General features: G+C 40.1%; 1 protein-coding gene across 6 annotated transcripts in view; it reads left to right on the plus strand.

Annotated features, from left to right (window-relative positions):
- Positions 1 to 23,866, plus strand: part of ME3 (malic enzyme 3) — a 201,515-nt gene that overhangs the window by 61,898 nt on the left and 115,751 nt on the right. The window contains exon 2 of one of the 6 annotated variants that reach the window (XM_081282419.1): positions 19,703 to 19,876. The exons of the other annotated variants lie outside the window; for them this stretch is intronic. Coding sequence (XP_081138545.1) covers positions 19,703 to 19,876 — 174 coding nt within the window. The remainder of the gene's footprint in view (positions 1 to 19,702; positions 19,877 to 23,866) is intronic. 6 annotated transcript variants of the gene reach the window in all.

Below are 23,866 nucleotides of genomic sequence, written 5' to 3' on the forward strand. Positions count from 1 at the left end.
GTTTGTTGTTTTATTTTTAACAAACTGCTCTTTAGAAAAAAAAAGCAGCAGCCTAAATGTATTAACCCAGCCACATTCTTGTTTAAGTGACTGAATTCCCCTGGTTCACCTGCCCATCTCACCTACCCTGATACGATAATGATGGAATAGGCCAGTGGAGAAGCTGGATGATCTGAAGAAAAATAAAATTTAAAATTTAAAAAAAACCATGGAACATGGTCCCAATTCCCAGGTGAATCCTTCTATCCCCTGGACCAGGCAGGGTACCCCAGGTGAGATTTAATCACAGGGAGTATATTGGTTTACTCAGGCTATCACAACAAAATTTCACATGCTTAAACAAGAGAAATTTATTTTCTCATCACAACACAATTTATAATAGTGAACTCCAGAGGCTAGAAGTCCAAATTCAAGGTGCCAGCAAGTTTAGTTTCTTCTGAGATCTCTCTCCTTGGCTTGCAGGTGGCCACCTTATCACGTGCATACTCATGTGCTCATTCCTCTATGTTGTCTGAATCATAATTTCCTCTTCTTATAAAGACAAAAGTCATACTGGATTGTGTCACACAGACCAACCCATTTTAACTTAATTACCTTTTTTAAGACTCTATATCCAAATATGGTCACACTCTGAGATACTGAGAGGTGAGGACTTGAACTTATGAATTTTGAGGGTACACAATTTAGCCCAATATGGAAGCCCATGGAGAATCAGAATAGAAACATATTGCTACATTATGAACCATGAGGACTGATGTCAACAACTCCTCTAGTACTGGGATGGTTAATCTCACCCCCAGGAAAGAGACAGCATCTTCGAGACCCTCAGTACCACAGCACAGACACAGAGCAGTGCTGAGAAACAGAAACAAGGACCAGCCTCAGTCTCCTGGGCTTGAAACGTCCAAGGCCTGCACCACCGCTCAACACACAAGGAGGAATCATGTCTTGCTTCCCCTCCCTCTGACGTGGAATCTGAGTCTATCCCTTCTTTCCACTGTCTCCTCTGCCCTGCCCTAATCTTCTTCCTTCACATGGACTCTGGAAACAGCCTTATTACTGCCTCACAGCCTCCAGCCTCTGCCCCTCCTGCAGCTGTCAAGAACTCATTTAAGTGAAAATTGGGCCATCTTTGCCTGCTGGACTTCCTTCCCCATTGCCTTCAGGGTCATCAGTCTCTCCTTAGATTGTACATGAAGCCATGCCTTAATAGCTTCACAGGCTCCCCAGCGCCTCTAGAGTCAGATGGTTAGTGAGGCTTCCAGGGATCCTTTCCATCTGGTCTGACCTACCTCCAGCCTCCCTGCCTGACATACATAGCCTTGTCAGCTGCACCTCCCAGATGGTCCAGCACCCCAGACCTCCTCTTCCAGGAGGTGCCCTGTGGCTGGTGCCTCTAGGCCGGTCCACTTTCCTTCTGTCTCCAGTCTTGCAGAATTGTCCAAGAATAGGACCCAGTTTTAGTGTTGCTTTTTTGCTAAGCCTTCCCTACGCTCTCCCAAGTCCTCAAGGAGGTTATTTCTCCTATTCCGCTGCCCGCAGCACTTGTACATTGCTGACTGAGCTGCTCAGCATCTTGAATTACATCACCTTGTAATTTCTTCACCTCGCCTCACTACGATGTGAGCTCCTGGACAAAACACTTTCTCCTACCACCTCTATTTGCCAGTGCCTCACAGAGCCCCATGCAGAGCAGGTGCTCAGTGGGTGGGCATGAAATAAGCAGGTAAAGGAAGTCATGGGAGTTCCTCTGCTACCTTGTAGATGGCCCATACTTTAGGATGGTCTGCACACTTGATCATCATACAAGGTCCACACACTTCAAAACCAGGACATGTGGATACCCAGCAGCATGCAGACAGTTAAAAGTGAAGTTCCTTATTCATATCATTGCTCTGGCAGCCTTCCAACAAGAGATGCAGAAAATTTTCCAGCAATGGTCAAAAGCTGAAGCAATACAAGTACAAAAAAAAAAAAAAAAAAAAAAAACCTAGCCCAATTTTTTTTGAACAATTCTCTCAGACACAGAACAAAACAAGCAAACAAATTTTTTATTCAAACAAAATCACAAATAAGGAATCTGGTATATAAGCTGATATGTATTATAAAAGCTGGGTTAAAGCACAGGTGGAAGAAGAAGACAGGGGTGTTACCATGACACACCTTTTCCCACCCCCAACCTGAGAACTCTATGGAATATCTGAGGACCTACGAGATTTGTGAAGTCAAAATTGACATTTCCTAATCAATTTGTCCAACCTTGGAGCCAGTTTTGTTCATTTATTTATACTCTTTTCCTGCCTTCTATGTCTGTCTGTCTGTCTGTCTGTCTGTCTCTCTCTCTCTCTCTCTCCCCCTCTCTTTCCTTTTCTCCCGCCCCCCCCCACCCCATCTTATTCAGCTCCTATGACAAGCCAGGCACTACAGTAAAAATAAACAAGGCACAGTATCTGCCAAGAGTCTAAATGGGGACACAGACTTGTAAAAAACACTTGGAGTAAAACCTGACAAATATTTTTAGAGCTCCAGGGCTGGGCAGGTGACAGCGAGGCTACCAAGAAAGGAGAGGGCAATGGATTCTCCAGTCGGTATCCAAAATAAGATTGACTGAATTCCCAGACAAGAGCTTTAGTCACCACCCACTGTTGCTGCTAAAGGAATAACTTAGGAAGCTTTTCTGTTAAGAGCCTCTGCACCCTCTGGGGCCTTACCTCCTCTGTTGTCCCCAGCACTGCTAAGTGCACAGAGCAAGCCCTGGGAGGCCAGGGAGGCCTGGGGAGGAAATCCCTCTCCAGTGTTGCGGACACACAGCTGTCACCTCCCCTCACAATGCTCAGGACCAGCTCCTCAGCCAGATTCTTTTGTCCAAGGCCACTGGGGATTTAAGGAGGGCATTGTGCCCAGTGGTCTTTAAATAATGTTGTCACTCATGAGTAAACCTTAGGGAAACCCAGGCCTTCTTTCACCAGAAATTAAATGAATTGAAGGCTTTCCTCTGCCCTTCATTTTTGAGTGGACGGATGGGCTGTGGAGAATGTCAGGCATCTGCACTCTGTAGTCTCATTCCAGGCTCCAATGGAGGCTGCCCTGTTTTGCTTCCACACTGCCCAAGTCCTGGGACAATGGCTTGCAGCTTGATGTGTTTGCACTTTCTGCTCCAGTGAGCCAAAAGTTTTGAAGTTTAAATGTGTGACTTGATGCTGTCATTTTTCTACTGGGTCTCCTTTGACTTAGGAGCCCCAGTAGGACATAAATTTAGTCACCTTGTCATGGTTTTCTCTGTGCACCGTCTGTCATTGTGTGGGCCTGTTATTGTTCCTACCTACAGTGAGAGAGCCCCTGGAAATTTCTGAAATAAGTTAACTAATAAGTGTTAGTGAACAGTGCTTGTTGTATTACTTTGAAAGAGCTTTAGAAAAGAAAGGGAACAAATGTGTGACCGAGGTGCAGCCTGAACAAGGTGCCTGGCCTCCTGTAGTGCTGGCCTCCTGTCATGCTGACCATGAATTGTGATATTGTTTGTCTCTTTCGCTCCCTGGTCTGTAACTCCCATCTCATGCACTGTCATATCCCAGCTCTGAGCACAATACCTGGCACATCAGAAGACACTTAATAAGTATGTTGAATGAATCCATGAATGGTCTCAGGTGATCTCCTGATGACCTTGAAGAATAAGTATTATTACCTCCTTTTTTACATGAATAAATTGAGGTTCTAAGAGGTTGAGACACTTCTTACAGCTACACAATCATTAAGGCAGACAGCATTAAGCCATGGACTTCAAACAACCCTTCTTTCTGTTTGAACCTGGGGGCACTCATTTTTGACAGTAAAACAGAGAACAGAAGGAAATCCTTTTTTTCCAGTGCTCCAGGAACAACTCAAGTCATGTTCTGTCTTCTTTGTAAATGAGAGAGACATTGTTCTCCCATAGTTAAGATTGTGTGCCCCACCTAGTCTCTCTCTGGCTTTGTGAGGGGGATGCTTGCTGACGCAAATGATGGTAAATGATGGCCATCCCACCTCCTTTGTAGCTCCATGCAATTAGCTCCCTTCCTCGGACCCTAACTCCTTTATTTGCACCCATTTCTCTATCAGACTTTCATGTCTGTACATCCTTGTCCCTGGCCTAGCCTTCCATTCCCTACCCCATTCCCCTCTACTTTTCAGAAAAATAATACTCTCTGTTTATCTTCAATCCCTTCCATAATGTTCTCCTAACTCCATCCATCAACTAAAACATACTCTGCACCCTGAGTTTACTGCTGCATCCAAATCCCTCTCATGTGGAGGTGTTTCTCTTTGCACACTCTTGGGCCCTCCAAGTCAGGACACAGGTAGGTTTCCTTTCATTCCCCAAGGCCACATTTAGAACTGTACTTCCCATCAACTTCTGCCATAACAGAACTTGCATTTCTGTTCCTTTTTAGAGCTGTGCTATTTAGAGATACTGAAATTTTGTCCTCTTTTATTCATTGAGGATTTAGGCACCAACAGATTGACTTTCCCCATCCCAATCCTGCCATCATCCTGAGTCACTACAGGATCAAGATAATTGATTCTTCCAATACACTGGCTTCACCCAACTGTAGTAATTTTCCTCAAGTACTCCCTAGTCAAACCCTAGACCTGAACATCATATGAAATTCCTCCAGGTCATAAATGAGTGACTTTAACAACACATTGTGACCACAGATGCTGCTTGGTCAAAACTATCTGTCAACTCATGATAGTGGTCCAGCCCACTCAGCCATCTACTTCACCCCTATGCATTCACTTAATCCAGCCATCATCTCTATCCACCCAGTCCAGCGGGCTCCACAATCCATCCTTCCCACTTTTCCTAATAATACCCTAAACTTTTTGCCCCTGTGTTTCCCTCATTTTTTGAGAGGTTGGGGGATACCAGGGACTGAAATCAGGGGCACTTGACCACTGAGCCACATCCTAAGCCCTATTTTGTATTTTATTTACTGATAGGGTCTCCCTGAGTTGCTTAGCACCTTTCTTTTTGCTGAGGCTGGCTTTGAACTCTCAATCCTCTTGCCTTATCCTCCTGAGCCACTGGGATTACAGGCATGTGCCACCGTGTCTTCCCCTCTTGAGGACACATCCTATTAGATTTAAAACAGCTTAGTTCTCTCCACCTTAACCTACTCAACTTTAGTAACCAGACTTGACTTATGTGCATTTACTATTTCTGTTTCCTCAATTTCTGCTCTTTCTTCAAACCACTCTGGTATAACTGCATCATCTTTTCCTGGTACCTTCATTTTGCTAAATCCAATAGAAAGTTTTCAGTTCTCATGTTATCCTAACCTTCCAGAGAAATTCAGCAGGGTTATCCACTACTCCCTTCCTGAAACACTATCTTCTTTTATCACCTGGTGACAACCCTTCTTATGGGTCTGCCTTGTGGCTGTTTCATCTCAGTCTCCTTCATCAGCCTGTCTAACCTTGAAATGCTGGGTTTCTCAAAGTTCAGACTTGGGCTCAGTGCTCACTTCAAACTCACCCCAAAGAGTAATATGTCCCCACTATGATTTCAATGGCCATTCCTTTGCTAACAATTATCAAATTACTTCTCTAACCCTAAGATTCAGACATATAGATATCTACTGCCTAAGTGGTATTTCAAATGGATGTCTCAAAGGCAAGCTCAATGTATATAAAGTAAAATTTGAGGTAAATTTCTTTCCTTCTACTCCCTCCCAAAATAATCCCAGTTCTTATCATTAGTGTCCCATCTCAGTGAATGCCACCACCATCCATCCAATTATGATGACAGCAATCTTTGACTCCCCTCTCACTCAACCCCAAGTCTTATCTGTCACCAGATCCTGTGCATTTTATATCTCCATACATCTCTTTTCCTATTTCTCTCCATCTGTGTTCTGCCATCCTAGCGCAAACTGCTATTACCCCTCACCTGGGCTATTGCAAGGAACTCCTAACTTATCAGCACATTCTTAGTCTCCTCCAAAAATTCTTTTACTGCAATTAAAGTTAATTAGGCATTTTCTGTTTAAAACTTTCAGAGACTTCCCATTTCTCTGAAGTTTCAAGCCTCAATCCTCAGAAAGTTTGCTCTCACATTGCACCTCTTGGTTTGGTCTGTGCTCCTTCTTTTTTCCAAAGCTTTAAGCAAGGTGTCTCTTCTCCAGCTGGAAAGTTTCTCACCAAATTTTAACTAATCCTAATGTCCAGACCCTTAGATAGACGCTTCTATTCTGCCATCTTCCTCCTCCTCCTCCTCCTCCTCCTCCTCCTCCTCCTCCTCCACCCCCTCCTCCTACTGCTTCCCTCCCTCTGGGGTTGTGGCTCAGCAGGAGAGTACTTGCCTATCACACGTGTGAGGCCCTGGGTTCAATCCTCAGCACCACATATAAATAACTAAAATAAAGGTGTTGTGTTCAATTACAATTTAAAAATAAATATTTTTTTTTAAAAAAAGAAAGAAAAGAAAGTTTCTCTGCTGGACCCCCCCCCCAACCACTTGGCCTAATTAACTTTGTCATTATTGTTATTTTATCTAAATATATTTTATTAGCCTTCATCACAGAATTTTTATTATTATTATTATTGTTATTATTATTGAAAGAACACTCAACATGAGATCTACTCTCTTAGCAAATTTCAAGCGTACAATGCCGGATGTTATTATAGACACTATATTGTACAGCACATCTCTAGAATTCTTCGTTGTGTGTAACTGAAATTTTATACCTATTGATTAGCAACTCCTCATTTTACCTTCTCTGCAGTCCCTGACAACCACCATTCTATTCTTTGCTTCTATAAGCTCGACTATGTGAGATCCTTCAAGTATTCCATGCCTATATTTATGGTTCTGTTACTGACTCATTTTGTTTAGCATAATGTCCTCGGGGCTCATCCATATTGTTCTATATCATAAGATTTCCTTCTTTTTTAAGGCTGAATGCCATTCAACTGTATATACAAGCTGCATTATTTAATCCATTCATTTGCAGGGGATATTTAAATTGTTTCCATCTCTTGGCTGTTGTGAATAATGCTGCAGTGAACATGAAATGCTCATATTTCTTTGAGATCTTAATTCAACTCTTTGGCAAATAACTGGAAGTGGGATTTGGACTCCTGGATCATGTGGTAGTTTTGTTTTTAATTTTTTGAGGAAGCTCTATAGTGTTTTCCATAGTGACAGCTCCATTTTACATTTCTACCAACAGGATACAGGGTTCCAGTTTTTCCACATCCTGGACAGCATTTGTTTTTTTTTTTTTGTTTTTTTTTATAACAGCCATTCTGATAGGTGTAAGGTAATATCTCATTGTAGTTTTTATCTGTGTTTCCCTGATGATTAATAATATTATCTTTTCATATGTCTGTTGGACATTCATGTGTCTTTGGGAAAATGGCTGTTCAATTTCTTAACCCATTTTTAAATCAAGTTATTAGTATTTTCACTTTTTTGTCATTGAGTTGAGCTCCTTACACATCTTGTTTATTTTCACTCATTCTCTATATCATCTTTCCATTATTTCCTTTGCTATGTAGAGTCTTTTTAGCTGATGTCCATGTGTCTGTTTTGGCTTTTGTTTCCTGTGCTTTTGATGCCTTACCCAAAAGTCATTTCCCAGACCAATATCATGAAGCTTTTCCTTGAAAGAATTTTATAATTTCAGGTCTTATATCTTAATTCTTTAATCTATTTTTGTGTATAAGCATTCAATTTCGTTCTTTTATATGTAGATATTTAATTTTCCCAACACTGTTTGTTGTTTAAGATAATTAATTCTATGTTTCATTTCATTTTGAATGTGACTTCCTCCAGGAACCTCTTCTAATCACATACCCACCTTGCAAAGAAAACCACATCAGGGCTCCCTGAGTTCTCTATAGACTATAGCCTCCTCTGTTACTATATTGTAATATTTCTTCCAATGAAATAACTATTTGGGCAATTGTTTATTTTTCTTTAAACCATTTACTTATTGTCTTCCCTGTTAGGACGTGAGCTTCTATTTTTTCCAGCTGTACTCCTGCCACCTACCATACTGCATCGTGCAAAGTATGTGTTCCACAGACTGTGGAACAAATGGTATCCCTTTGTTTGGAATTTTGTTTGAATGGATGACAAATCATTTCATTTTGTATTTTCTAAGTCAGTTTTCTCTATAAAGAGTGAGATTTGGGCTTTTTCATCTCTCTTCCACTGCACCCATGTGCATCCTGCAGTATGCACTCACTGAATGAATGGATGAAGAGGAATGAATAATGACTAGGAATGAATGACTTGGAATGAATAATGACTAGGCTGAGTGAGCAGGGCAGTTCGGCTCCACAGACACAGGGCAAGGAATTCATTCTAACTCCCTTATTTGCAACTTTCAGCCATAAAAATGCTTCAGGGGTAGGAGTGTGATTCAGTGATACAGCTTGTGCTGAGTGTGGATGCAGCCCTGGGTTCAATCTTGCGCGCGCGCGCACGCGCACACACACGCACACATACGCACACACACGCACACACACGCTTCAGAGATTTGTTTTCTATAAAAAGTCATCCTATAGTCTTGGTTTCTCACCAAATTTTAACTAATCCTAATGCCCAGATCCTTAGCTAGACGCTTCTATTCTGCCATCTTCTTCCTCCTCCTCCTCTTCTTCTTCATCTTCATCTTCTTCTGTCTTATTCTTTATTTCTTCTTCATTACTATGAAAAACAGAGAAAGCTGTCTGTTTCAGACTTGATGCAAACAGCCCCGCTTCTGTCTCCTCCATCAGTGCAACAAATGATTTTTTGTTATGACCATACCCAGAGCAGGACTCTTATCAGAGTTTGCAACTATAGATAAAGAGACCTTGCCACAGTAATGTCAGAGCAGTACCATTGTTGTGCTTTTGCAGTGTGCGGTTTCATATTTTAAGGCAAAATGTTAATTGATAATCATATTAAATAGTGGTATTTTACCTTCTCATTGCTGTTCGATAATAAAGACAGCTTTACCAAGAAGTCAATGCTTCTCTTCCCCTTAGGAAAGATTTATAATTAAATCTCTATTGATCTTTACTCCTGAATTTGTGTGTTGAGATTAGAGTTTGTGAAAACCTTTTGTCTTTCCTTTCAGTACAGTCTCTCATAATCACTGGGGTGCTTCTATAAAGCCCTGGTCCTGCTGAAATCAGCATTTAACAGATGAGGTACAAGCATTTCAAATATAAACCAGCAACAAAGGTGCTCCTGATGTACACTGAATTTTGAGAATCAGTGTTAAGTATAAATTTAAGTCAACATCCTCTTCACTCTTTAATCCACTGCAGTGATTCGCAGACAACCCCAGAAGTGCATTTCTAACAGAGGAACTCCCATAGCATGCTCAGAGGCATGTAAATGCCTGCTTCCTCTGGGAACTGGCGAGTAGTTTGCTATGTTGAAGGCTACCATGGTGGGGATGGGGGGGTGCTACTTAAAGTAGGCTTTAAATATTGACTTTTTTATCACAGAATATAGGTTTTAGAAGAGCCCGTAGCTAAATGGCACTAAATACAGTATCAGGCATGGAGTTATGTTTATGTTGAGGCATTTGGAAGATAGGTCACCCTGCAAGTCTCTGAGAATATCGACATGGCTTCCTTCAAAGTAGACAATGTCAATTTAGAACAGCAGAGCACACTTGCAGGGATTCCAGTAATTTTCCTGGAAATCAAGTATGGAAAAAAAAAATGATTTAACTAGATGCAGATAGTCCCTAAGCATACAGGTCCCAGGGTTAATCATGTTCATAAAATGAGAAACTTTTTTAAAAGACACTCAAATGCATTAAGTGCAAGGATTAAATTTTATCTCCTCATCTCAGGAAGGAATTTGAAAAACAACTCAATGTTGATTATATAAACCAAGAACTGGTAATAAAAACAATTCACATCATTTGAAACTCCACATTTTCCTTCCCTTTTCTAACATAAATCTAATTTAAATGGCAATGTCACTTTAAATGCATTCTTGAACTTTCAATTTTTAGTTCAGTCTCCTTCGAGTTTCTCTCATTAATTATAGATCTGCAATAGGTCACCATCACCAGTAATCAAGCACCCAACTTTAAATTCCAAAGAAATGATATTCCAATTCTGAGAACCAAGGAAGACAGGTTGAACGGACTAAGGGTAGAGGTTAGAGAGGGAAGAATCAAGAGGAAGAGGCATCCTGAAACCTGAGGCTTCAATTTGCGTGTTCTGCCCAGTGCTCAGCATGTAGTCAGGGCCAGTCAGAGCTGTGTTTATTGGGTGCTTCAGGCATGTGGGCCACTATCCAGGCACATCACACAGGGGGAACTCAGCCAGTCCTCAGGACAAATTTTGAAATAGATATTACTATCTCATTTCTATACCTGATGAAATTGAGGATCAGAGAAGCTAAAGAGAGTTGTTCGTGATCCCACAGCTGTTGGGCCTAAGTCACAATTTGAATATCAGGACCAATTTCAAGGCCTGTTCTCCCTTCTCTGTGGTCTACTGTCCCTCCTGGGAATGTCCCTTCATACCTGAGCTTCAAACAAACAAATAAACAAACAAAAAAATTATTTGTGCAAATCTGCTGAGCACGCTAACCTGCCAAGCCACATAGTTTCAAATTAATTCTTAAATATGAAGATATGTAAAGAACGTTGGTTTGAATTAACAGTTGGCAGACTAAAACTCTATGGAGGTAGGAACCAAATATATTTTATCTCTCATTTTATGCCCAGTGCTTGCTACATGGTCTGCTCTCGAAATACACTCATTAAATGAGTGATTACATAAATCACAGTGAAATGTAACTCAAGATTCAAGTCTCATTTCTCGCTTTGCTAGGGCCATAATCTTAGGCAAATTTTAAAAATTCTCTTAGCCTCTGTTTTTCTGATCTGCAAAATGAGGATGATGTTTTCACAGCTACCTTATAGGGTGGGGGTTCTAATAGGTAGCAAAGTTTGGGAACCACTATCATAGGAAATAAAACTGTTTTGTAGACCCTAACAAGGCAATTAAATGGAAACAACTCTCTTTATTGTCATGTATATCTAAAAAGAACAAATTTTTTAAAAATTTTTGATGGAAACAACTGTAACAAGCCAAGTCCAAAATTGACTTTAGACCTTAGAATCCTGCCTCCTGGTGTCAAGACAGAAAGAAAGACTAGTCATTCTCCTCTGTGTGCCACAGTAGCCATCTATCTCCACGTAAAATGACCTTCCTGGTTCATCTGGTAAGGTGACAGAGTTGAGGTCAAGGCCTAGGAAAGCAAGGATTTGGTCAACATTCAGGCTGGGAGAGTGCAACGCATCTGTGGACAATCACCCTGACACAGGAGCTTGCCCTTGGCCATCTTACATCCTGTTCTGGCACCCCACCCACTCATCTGCACGCACCAGGCTTGCATGTACAATGCCTATTCTGAGACCCTCCCAAAGCATGCCTGTTTGTTTTATTCCTTCTGGTGGTAGTTCACTTTTTGACCTAATCCTCCTGGGCTGGCCCATCAAAGTGCAGTTGTGATGTTGGAGGAAGGAAGCTGCCTCCCTTCTTCTCCGCTGCTCCCCTGTCCATAACCTTCCTCTGCTGTTACCCTGTTGAGGTTCAGCTGAGTCAAAGGGCCAGCAGGGTGCCAAGAACAATATTATCTAAATTTTAAATAATAGTCTCTTGGGACTAGAAGGTCATGAAGCATTTAGACTGTCACAGGGAAATTTGCCAGGAGAGTGATTCATAATCTTTCCAACTATCCACCTCTGTTTCCTTGTTGGGTAAGGACAAAATCCTATCATTGCCAAGTATTTAAGAAGCAAATTCTTCTCTCTTCCATGCTGATTCTTATTCAACAATTTTGCATAAACTACTCTTCCAAAGGCAAAAGAAAACAATTTCAATAGCCACTATTCTCACATGTGTTTGAATGGCATTTATTAGCCACATGCCCTTGGCATGTCATTGACCCATCCGAATTTCAATCTCCTCTTTTTTAAATAAGGACATTTAAAAAAAGATTGCTCTGTCTAGAATCAAATGACATAAGCCATATATTAGAGCATTTTAGAAATAATAAAGCAGCAAAAATATGCAAGGTATTTTTATCATTGGCAAAGATACTGGGCAAGGCACATAGCCACTTGTGTAATGAATTTTATTTTTATGAAACACTTGAGTAAATAATGTGGATGCAAAAAATTGTCCACTTTTTAAAAATTATAATTCTTTGCACTTTCCCACCAATGGGAAATTCACTTTGATTTATATGCTGCATGAGGCACATTCTTGTTAATACCAGTATTTTGCAGAGTGAGGTTTTAGGAGCTGTCTGGAGAAAATAGTGGCAGCCCTGGAATCTAGCAAAGTACCCAGCCCTCTCTTCTCTGCTGGCAAAGGAAAACATTGGTCAGAAGAGCAGCCTGAGCCTCCAGAAATACAAAACCAGGATGGGCAGTCTTCTCATTCTGACTAAGGAGGGTACTGTGAAGACTCGAGCAGGGTTGTACATATGGCCCTGGAGTCCCCCTCAGCATTGCTTTACTGATCCCCCAGGTGAGCAATCTCTTTGGATTAAAATGAAGCCAGAGTTGTCTGTTTCCTTGTTGGGTAAGGACAAAATCCTAGCATTGCCAAGTATTTAAGAAGCAAATTCTTCTCTCTTCCATGCTGATTCTTATTCTCCCCTTCTTTCTCCACGTGATTATTGAAGCTTTTCATCTGGGTCCTGAAGCACAGATGTCTCCATTGAGTGGGAGCAGGCGAGGGAACAATCCTGTCCAAAAAGTGGTGGAGTAGAAAGCATTCCATCCTCGGTCCCGCCAAGTCAGGAATCCTGGAGATTTGGTTGCCAATTTGAGGGAAACATGGCAAAATTAGACTCTGAGCATAATGAGATTAAATCAGGTTTAAAAAAAAAAATCCAGCCCAGCTAGTCCCAAATCTAAACAGTATCAGTATCAGAATCATCAAAGGGAATTTATACATTATGTAAAATTGTGGATGTGTAACCGACGTGATTCTGCAATCTGCATTTGGGGTAAAATTGGGAGTTCATAACCCACTTCAATCTAATGTATGAAATATGATATGTCAAGAGCTTTGTAATGTTGTGAACAACCAATAAAAATAAATAAATAAAATAAAAGTACTGTTCCCCACCCCACCAAAAAAAAGGGAATTTATAAAGTTATAAGGTTCTCTGATTTCCAAGACTGATGTCCAGTCTTTGAAGCTGCTTTCAAGTACCTGATGGTCTACCTTGGTTATCACACTAAATAAAGCAAATTCTTGTTCCATCCTTCACAGGAATTTCTGACTCCTTCTTCCTCCTCATAGGTTTTCATTGCATCTATTTTTGCATTTAGCTATTCTTTTAAAAAATTTTCCCCATCCTTAATTTTAAATCACTCACTGTGAAAGCTGTGCTGCTCTTCAGAAGCTTCCCCATAGCCTCCCATCATTCTGCTTTCCTTCTATAGCTCCAAGACAAGGATCCTAAACTCCTTAGAAGGTCTCTCCCACCTGCTGCCACCAAGGTGCAGTTGCATGTTCTCAGGGTTTATGCCTATCATTAAGTTCATCTCCAGCCCTTATTTCTCCAGCTCTCCATAAAACAAATCATCATTCTCTGCATCAAGGTAAATCAAGGAGTCCCTGTTATGTGGGCCACAGGCAGGAACCAAGGCCAAGGTTCTGATTCCTGGTTCCTACACCTTCCCTCAAGCCATGCTGGGAGTGAGCCCCAATGTGGCAACAATCTGCACTATCCAGGATAGTATGTGCTCTTTATATTTAAATTAACTAAAATGAAAGAAAATTAAAAGTTGGGTTTCTCAGTTATACTGGCTACATTACAAATACTCAATAGCTAGATGTGACCAGTGTCTGCAAATACAGAACATTTTCTTCAGCACTGAGCCGACAAAGTGTCCATAAAGTACCAAGGGCAGGTTGCTATTAGCTTGCCATGGGAGTGGTTCATCTGGGGCCTCCAGAGAGCTGGAACTTTCCATGTCTTTTCTTAGGTTCCCCATCTAGCACATAGGAGACTTTTAATAATTTTTGTTAAATGAATGAATTCACTCCCCCGGCAACATGTGTGTTTATTGAATGCTTACCCTGAACCAGTTACTGTAACACAGTTCATTGATACTACCTCTGTCCTCAAGGAATATACTGTTTTAGCAGGGAAAAAGGGACAAGAAAGGAAATAAATACCATCAAGTATTTTGTCAATTATGCTAATTGCTTATAGTCCTTAACCTAGAGCAATCTGAAACTGATAGTCACAGCCTTTGAAAAATTGTTTGTTTGTTTGTTTGTTTGTTTTAACTACATCTTTGAATGTACAGGGAGATTTCAACATCCATGTTCCCATTTGATACAGCAACCCAGTGAAGACAGTACTCTCAGAGTGGTGAGGTAATTTCTCCAGAATCATACAGCCCATGAAGAATCAAATGTAGAATCTTTGTCTTTGGTTCTCTTCCCTTTCCCCATCCTGCCTGTGTGAATGCAGTACCTCTCCCTCCTGGCTCTAACTCCTCAGACAGAAAATAAAAATGTATCTCCCAACAAGAAGTGAATTTCTGTGTATATCATATCCGGAAGGTCACAGGCAGGCTCCACACACATGCAGCCCATGGCACCAGAGCCTAGACTTTGAGCCCAAGATTGGGTTGGGCCTTGTGTAATGAATAGAGTCTCCTCTGTGGAATTTACAGTGTGTTTCTGGATCTGTGATTTTGCACCTGATTGCAAAAGTATGTCTGGGAGGAAAGCTATTCTCAGGTCTCTGCTGGCAGAGTCTTCCCAATACTTGTGTTTCTGAGACCACCATATATTCATTCCAGGAGTGTGTCCAGGGCCTTCATAAACCTGGGATTCAGAGAAAGAGAAAGAACAGCAGTTTCAGTAATCCCACTTCCTGTCTCCAACCAGAAATCACATCACCCTAACTCTTTAAACTCCAAAAATAGAGTCAATAAATAATATGCAAAAGGAGGAGAAAATGCCTTCCAGTCCCTTAGCAGCTAATCATCTTTAACTGTAGAGCTTCAGTACTGGTTGCCCAGAGCTCTATCCCACTAATGGCTTTCCTCTATACTGTTAAGGTTGATTGATGAGGAAACTGGTTATCACATAAGCCATTGGCACAGAGCATGACGTAATGATGTGTGGAACAGAAACTGCTAATCCTTCCTTCCAGTAATGATGCTGGTGAGAGGAAATGCAGCTATGTGTGTGCTATGGGCCATGTGCATCAAATTGGAGGTAGAGGCACACCTGTTTGCAAATGGACTGAGTGGCCTAATGCAAATACAGAGGAACACTCAACAAGAGCTGAAATTATTAGGATCTAGCTCAACATGTAGAAACAGAATAATCACATCCCTGATTTAAAAAAAAAAAAAAGCCAACTCAGTCAACAACTTTTTATGTCTGTCCAGTCTCAAGAGTTGTTGGTTAGCTCAAAGGAAAAGCGTTAACTTGGAAAATATCTGGGCCTTGGTTCTACTTGGTTTTCTGCTGACTTGCTGTATGACCTCAGGTGCCGCAGTCTGGCTGGGCATAATTCAGGAGCCACTTGTCAAAAGAAACGAACATTATTTTTAGAACACACACACCACACCACACAGCTCCTCAGGAAAAACCCTCAGAGCCCAACTGCCACCACCGGCTTCCCACGAGCCTCTCAACCTCCCCCACTCCTCCTGCTCTTGAGGCCGATTGGCTGGGTCTCATGGGTGGAGCCAAAAAAGTCCCCCAATGAGCAGCTCTGTGGTCTGAAAGGGCGGGGAAACAGCCCAATGAGCATCACCCCAGAGGAGCCAATCAGTTGGCAGCTAGAAGTTTGCTGGGGCCGCTGTGAGCCAATCATCAGCTGGCAGCTGGAAGTTTGCTGGCAGCTGGAAGTTTGCTGGGGCCCCTTCAGCTGTGGCTCTGAACACTCAGGCAAGTTCATTACCCCTCTAGCCTTAGTTTCCTAATGTATGAAATGGAATAATAATCACAATACCATCCTGTCAGGGTCACTGTGAAGATTAGATAAGATGTCAAGTATAAAGTATCCATATCTCAGTGCCTGACCCAACCTCATAGGTGACCCATATAGGGGAATCATTGCTGTTCTTACAAATAGTGACATTATTGTGCTAAAACCTTGTGTTAGCTTCTCAACACATCTGCTTCCTCACCACCTTGAGCTTATTATCTAGTAATTAATGCTCAAGAATCAAACAGACAACACATTGCATGTGCTAAATTATATGACATTGGTTGCTGTGTGAGACGGAGAGTCAGAGAGGCCTTCCGGAGCAGGGATTGGAAGTCACAGCAGGGAAGCAGTCAGAACATGGTGGATAGGGCACTGGTGTGAGCCAAGCCTGACAGCCAGAATGAGTGTGGCTGTGCGGGCAGAAGACACGGAGCTGCAGAGCCTAGCCTGAGCCCACGGACAAGCAGTTGTGGCCACATCACATCGGCTCCTATCTTCCAGTCTTTTTGCCAGACTAGCTTTAAACTGCCCTGCAAGGCTCTTCTCCAACATCTGTTAATAAGCTCTCTTGTGCCACCTTCCCTTAAACAAAAATGACAATAAGAATAAGAAGAACGGCTGATGTTCATTGAGCATTAGCATTTCCTACATGACAGATCTGTGCTAAGCATTTCACATGCATTATTATTTTTTCATTTAATCCCCCAATACATGAAACAGGCAGCACTCTTTTCCAGGTGGGAGAAGTGGCCTTCACAAGGCAGAAAGCCCAGGACTGCTCTTCCATGTTAATCCACATATTCTTTTGTGATTCCCCAGCCTAACATGGCACGCCTGGCATAAAGTAGGAGCTCGTGAATGCTTATGGAGTAAATGAGAAGAGATCTTCAGGTACATAGCAGGGCCTTAGGTCCAGAGACCCTAGGCAGATCACTAAGCAGGATGGTTATACTGAGTTTAGAAAAAGCTCAGCCATAGGAACAAGAGCGCTGGGAAGCCTGCATCCCAGAACTAGAGGAGGCTAGGATAGGGGCACAATCTAATAGGCTTGCTGTCTTTGAACCCTACCATGGATGGTGGGATCTATTCAAATATCCTATCTCTGATGCCAGTAAGTTTTTTCCTGGGAACTGGGGCAGATTGGCCCACAGGGAAAGTTCGGTGGTTGGGCTGGGGGAAGGTGACAAAATAGGTAAAATCAGGGGTGATAAGACTAAACCTGGCATGGCTTAGGCACTGATCAGCTGGAATTGCCATAGGCCTTGAGTGCTAAAGTGGGGTCTTGATGCTCCCCACTTCGCTAGAAGTTAGTTCATTGGTTGTTGGATCCTGGAGCATCCAATGGTTCCCTGGCAGAAGTCAGAGCAGGTGGAGAGGCACACTCTGCTTCAGGGAATGGTCAGAGCAGTAGCTCTGTAACATCCGAAATGTTTCATACTAGTACCAACTGGTAAGCCCCTGCCAGTAGGTCCTAGTTAAATTCCACAAGGACATGACGTTTAAATTTAATTATGGGAGCCAGCCATGTTTCAAAAGCCACTCGTCCTATTTCAAGGGTTTTGTTAAAACTAGATAATATAATCTGCAATTCTCTTTATGATGCACACAGAAACTAATTTCTCAATGTGGTAAGAAAGAGTAAGTTGATTTCTTCATATTGTACCATACCTATGCTTGCCTCAGGACCCCTGGTATACCTCATGGGAATTGTGATTCTTTGACATATAGACCAAAAGCCCAAGTGCCAATTAGCAAAATGTACTTCTTCTGTAGATAAATACAAATTCTCAGGCTGGGGTTGTGGCTCAGAGATAGAGTGCTTGCCTAGCATGCATGAGGCACTGGGTTCAATCCTCAGCACCACATAAAATCAAAATAAAGATATTTTGTCTACCTATAACTAAAAAAGTAAATATTTTTTAAAAATAAATAAAAGTTCTCAAACCTTTCCTCTCTGCCTTACTGAATGGTCTTAAAAGTGTCTATCCTCTTTTTGAGGCATGATGCCCTTAAACTGCCTGCATTTCTGCTTTACAAATTTGTAAATCTGAAGTTGCCTTAACATTTCCTTCAGGATGAAAAGAAGCTTCTGAACATATTTTATTTAAATCCCTGAAATTACCAGTTGCTAAACAGTCATTCTTTTTCCTCAAGTACAAAAGAAGTTAGTGGACGCTAGCCAAGAGAAACACTTAGCCTTGCAGAGAGAAGCTGACTGTTATTAAAACCACAGTGGTCATTAACAAAGATGATGTCATAATTAAATGTCTGGGCTCCCCAGGGCCAAGGAGAGGTGATGGCAGTTTTTACCAGGACAGTGCACAGTCACCTATAATGGCATTTGGTGAAAGTGTGCAGTCTCCAGGGTGAGGTGGTTTCCTGCAGAAGGATCCAGGAGCTTCAGTGTTGCTCCATGCTTACAAAGGAGGTGGCCATCACAGGGGATTATGAACTGGTGACTTTGGGCTTTGATGAAAAAAAAATTTAGAACTTTGTATGTGTAATATTTGGGAAGTTTCTGTGAATCATGCTTTCACATTGAGTAGGATCTATTTTAACATAGATCTTTCATACAGTTCCAGCAGTTCTTCTGGGAGGAGGAATAATTCAAGATTTATAGAAGTCAAATTATCATTATTAATTTTAAAAAACTAAAGAGAATTCCAGTATTAGACATACCCATATTACAAAATGAAGACAAAGAGGAAATTGGGAGTAGCCAAGGAGTCTTTCATTCTCTTCGCCAACCACCACCTATTTCTTTTTTCCTATACCTCCCTGCCACCCTTCCATTCCACATTTCCTAAAGTTCTTGGGAAGACATTCTATGGTGGAAAGAATGCAACCTGTAACCAAATCTTAGTTCTTCCTATTAGCTGTAGTCAAAGAAGATCATGAGAAAAAAATAATAATGCCAAACATACTTGTTGATTATATGATGCATTCTAGTTTAGGAAGCACTAGAGCATGAATTCATAGGTATGGCACCTCAGGAGCATTAAGAGACCTCTCTTGCTTAGCCTTCTCATCTGTGAAGTGGAGGTTGTACACATCTCTCATGAAGCAGCTTTAAGTGAAGTATAGAAATTGGATATGCATGAGAGCTCCTTCCTTAGAGCCAATGTTAGCAACAACTTTAAGGTGTGAATGATTGATATATGTATTTTAATCTTTCTATGGTTGCTAACACCCTACAAAAGAACTTCTAATAGTTATAGATGAGATTTGGGCTAGCAGAGGAATGAATCATCAGAGTTCCCTACCTTTGCAATTTCCTTTCCCCAAGAGAGTCTGGGGGAAACTAGACTGCCAGCATCATAGTTGAGGTCTCCCTTATTACATGTACTGCCTTCTCTTTTAGGAAGAAATTTGTATCATTGATATTCATTACAAATAGAGGACTTATCCAGAGTTGCCTGGTATCATCAATCTTGAATACAGAAGTCACAAGTAAACCAAATTGATTAATTCTCAGTCCTCCACATAATGCCCCCATGCAAATTTGGCTCCCTTCTTTGATGTCCACCACCCATGGAGCCATTCAGTGATGGCTACTTTGGAAGTGGACGATGGTAATGGGTAGCATGAAACATTGAGAATGTATTTAATGACAATTATATGCTTAATATGGCAAATTGTATGTTTTTTATATTTTTCCAAAACATAAAATTTTAATAATGTAACATATCCCAAACTGACTATTATTGCTATTGCCAGGCCTTCCAGGAAAGAGTGAGGAAGTGTCCAGAAGTTTCTAAGCAGTGCCAGGGCAGCCCTCTCTCCACCGGGGTCCCCAGAGCTCTTCAAGAAAAGATCTGTTTTTCAACAAGCATTGCACTTTATAATCTGGAGACAGCTTGTGTACCTATGTCTCCTAGTATCCTATATAAGGTCAGTTCCTACAACTTCTACCCTCAAACACTCTCCTGTGAACCAGGCCAAGAAGCAGATTCTTTTTTTTTATTATTTTTTATTGATTATTTAAAGCATTACATAGCTCATGATATATCATCTTTCATACATTAGACTCAAATTGTGTTTTGAACTCCCATTTTCACCCCAAATATAGATTGCAGAATCACATCTGTTACATATTCACATTTTTACATAATGCCATATTAGTGTCTGTTGTATTCTGCTACCTTTCCTATCCCCTACTATCCCCCCTCCCCTCCCCTCCCCTCCCATCTTCCCTCTCTACCTCCCCTGCTGTTGTTCAATTCTCTCCCTTTTTTTTCCCTCCCCCTTGCCCCTCATAGCCTCTTATAATTTTATGTATCCTTGAAGGTCTCCTACCATTTCCATATGCTTTCCCTTCTCTCTCCGTTCCAAGAAGCAGATTCTAAGACATCCTACTTATGCCCCATCTTTCTCTGCAATAATTCAAACTAGAAAATGCTGTTCTGTGAAAGATATGGCTAAGAGAATTAAAAGACCAGCAACATACTAAGAGAAATATGTACAAAACACATATCCAATAAAAAGCTTCTATCCAAAATGTGCAAAGAACTCTTTTAAATGAAAGATTTTATTGAGATATAATGTATGTACCATATAATTCTCCCATTTCAGGTTGTATAATTCAATAGTTTAGAGTAACTTACATTATCAACTTTTCAAAGTTTTGTTAAAATATATAAAACAAAATTTGCAATTTCAATCATTTTTAAATATAATCAAATATTGCTACATACATTCACAATGTTGTATAGCTATAAACACCATCCATCCAAAGCTTTTTCTTACCTTAAACAGATACTCTGTAACTATTAAGCAATAACTTTTTATTCCCTCTCCCTTAAGCTCCTGGTAACCTCTTATTTACTTTTCTATGAATTTTCTTAGTGTAGCTATCTCATCTAAGTGGAATTATACAGTATTTGTCTTTTGTGTCTTGCTTATTTCATTTAGCATAAAACATTCAATGTTCATCCATGTAGTAACATGTATCAGAATTTTATTCTTTTTTGTGGCTGAATAAATTTTTAGTGAATGCTTATACATTTTGTTCATCCATTCATTTGTCAATAGACACTGGGTCAATTCCACCCTTTGGCTTTGTTGCTAGTGCTTTTGGTGTGAATAATGTTGCAGTGCTCATTGGCATACATGTATCTGTTCAAGTCCCTGCTTCCACTCCTTGGGTATATATTGAGAAGTGGAATTGATGGGTTTATACTAGTTCTATGTCTATCTTTCTGAAGCACAAACAAATTATTTTCTATAGAGACTGCAACAGTTTTCATTCCTACTAGCAATATATGAGGTTTTCAATTTCTCCACATCTTCACCAATATTTGTTAGCTGGTTGTGTGTGTGTGTGTGTGTGTGTGTGTGTGTGTGTGTGTGTTTAAATCATAGCCAACCTAATAGGACCAGTGTTCCTCTAAACTATCAAGGTCATCAAAAATAAGGAAAATCTGAGATACTGTCCGAGACTAAGAAAAGGTGATAACTAAAAGCAGTGTGGTTTCCTGGGTGAGATCCTAGAACAACAAAAAATAAAATGAAAAAATGATATCTCATTGTCATTTTGATTTGTATTTCCCTACGAATAATGTTGAACATTTTTTCATATGCTGTTGGCCATTTGTATATTTTGTTTAGAGAAATGTCTATTTAAGTTTTACTCATGTTGGATTGGGTTGTATTTCTTTCTGTTGTGTTATATAAGTTCTTATATATTCTGGATGTTGAAACACTATCAGATTTACAATTTTCAAATATTTTTCCCATTCTTTGTATTATCTGTTTACTTTCTTGATGGTGTCCTTTGGTGCACAGAAGTTTTTCATTTTGACACCAAATTTATCTAATTTTTCTTTGTTGCTAGTGCTTTTGGTGTTATATCTAAGAATCAATTACTAAATCTAAGTTCATGAAGATGTACACCTGTGGTTTTTCTTAGAGTTTTGGTTTTCAATCTTCTATTTCTGTCATTGCCTGTTTTTAGTTAATATCTGTGTAAAAAGCAAGTTGGGCTTCAATTTTATTCCATTGTACATGAAAATTCAGTGGTCTCTGCACCATGTTTTAAAAAGTCTCTTCGTGCCTCACTGAATGGACTTGATATCCTTGTCAAAAATCAATTTACCATTGATCTGTATGTCTGTTTTCAAATCAATACATACTGTTTTGATTACTTTGGCTTTGTAGTAAGTTTCAAAATCTTTTTAAAACTTGTTTTGGCTATTTAGGGCTGCTTACTCTTCTGTATGAATTTCAGAATCAGCTTTTCTATTCTGCAAAAAAAAAAAAAAGACCATGAGAATCTGAATAATGATTGTATGAAAACCGTAGATCAAAGAACTCTTAAAATTCAACTACATAGAAAAAAACAAATTTTAAAATGAGCAAAATAACTGAACAGATATCTCACCAAAAAATATAGATAGGAAGTCAGCATGTGAAAAGATGCTTAATATCATATGTTGATAGGGAATTGAAAATTGAAGCAATAATGACATATCACTACCTACCTATCAAATGACTAAAAGTTTTACAAAACAAAATGACAAGTTCCCAAGTTCCTGGAGAAGATGTGGAGCAGTCAAAATTCTTTCACTGCTGGTAGAAATGAAAAATGGTGAACATTACCTTAGAAAAGAGTTTCATATAAAGTTAAAAACATCACCTTACCATATGATCTAGCAATCACAATCCTATGTATTACCCAATTGATTTCAAACTATGACCACACAAAAACATGCACAGAATATTATATTTATAACAGCTTTATCTGTAATCACCCCAAACTGGAAACAACCAAGATGTCCTTCAATGAGGTAAATAGAGAAACAAATTATGGTACAAACATAAAATGGAATATTATTCAGTGATTAAAAATAGAAATGAGTTGTCAGGTCATGAAAATACAGGAATGAACATTGAGTGCCTATTTCCAAGTGAAAGAAGCAAGTCTGAAAAAGCTACATATTCTATTATTCTATGACATTTTTAAAAGGACAAAACTGTACATATAGAAAAGATCAGTAGTTGCCAGAGATTTAGAGGAGGAAAGAAGGAACAATAAGTACAGCCTATGGAATTTTTGTGCACTGAAATGATTTTGCATGATACTCTAGTGGTGGATGCACAAATTATATATTTATCAGAAACCACACAATTTTACAGCACAATGCCTTAATGTATTTGTTTTTAAAAATCTTTTAAAAGGTTGGGGGATCCAAGGAATGTATGCAGACTATATGACAAGAAAATTGTCATGCCTGTGTTATAAATGTACATGACAATCTCAGTAAAGTGGTTGGAAGGAAAAAGTAACTTGGGAAACAGTGGGGTTTGTAAGACTGATGGCGAAACTGTGCCTAAGTCCACCAGTTTACAAAGTTGCTTCCATGGTGGCACAGTTAACAGTTTTGACACTATCCTGGTGTGTATACTGGAACTGAGCAATTTATTAAACAGATGGCAGATTTTGGGAGTTAGGCTTCTTGCTGTTGGAATGAGAATTTACAGATCAGGCCAGATTTGAGCCATGTGGTCATGTATTAGAGTTGGAGACATTAGTATGAACTGATTGAAACTTATTGTAGGTTCAGATAGTTGAATACAAAAACATCTACAGATATGTGTTTATGCCCAGGTTTGAACAGACACAAGTATATCACCTTGTTCTCTCTGTCAAGAGGGAAAAGAAAATGAAACCCAGAGTAAGGAGCATAGTGCTAAATGCAATGCCAAGATTTAGGTTACCAATACCATGCCACAAGAAGAATCAGGGCTTCTTGAAAAAATGGCTGAAGCTAGGACAAATCCAGGCAATACATCAGATGAATCTGGAGCATCTTTTAGTGCCAGAAAGTAAGGAATCATTAAAAAAAAATAAATACTACATTATGGGAAATGTCAAAGGGACAC

The sequence above is a fragment of the Spermophilus citellus genome, assembly GCF_964194105.1.
Source record: "Spermophilus citellus genome assembly, chromosome: 2".
Classification (NCBI taxonomy): domain Eukaryota; kingdom Metazoa; phylum Chordata; class Mammalia; order Rodentia; family Sciuridae; genus Spermophilus; species Spermophilus citellus.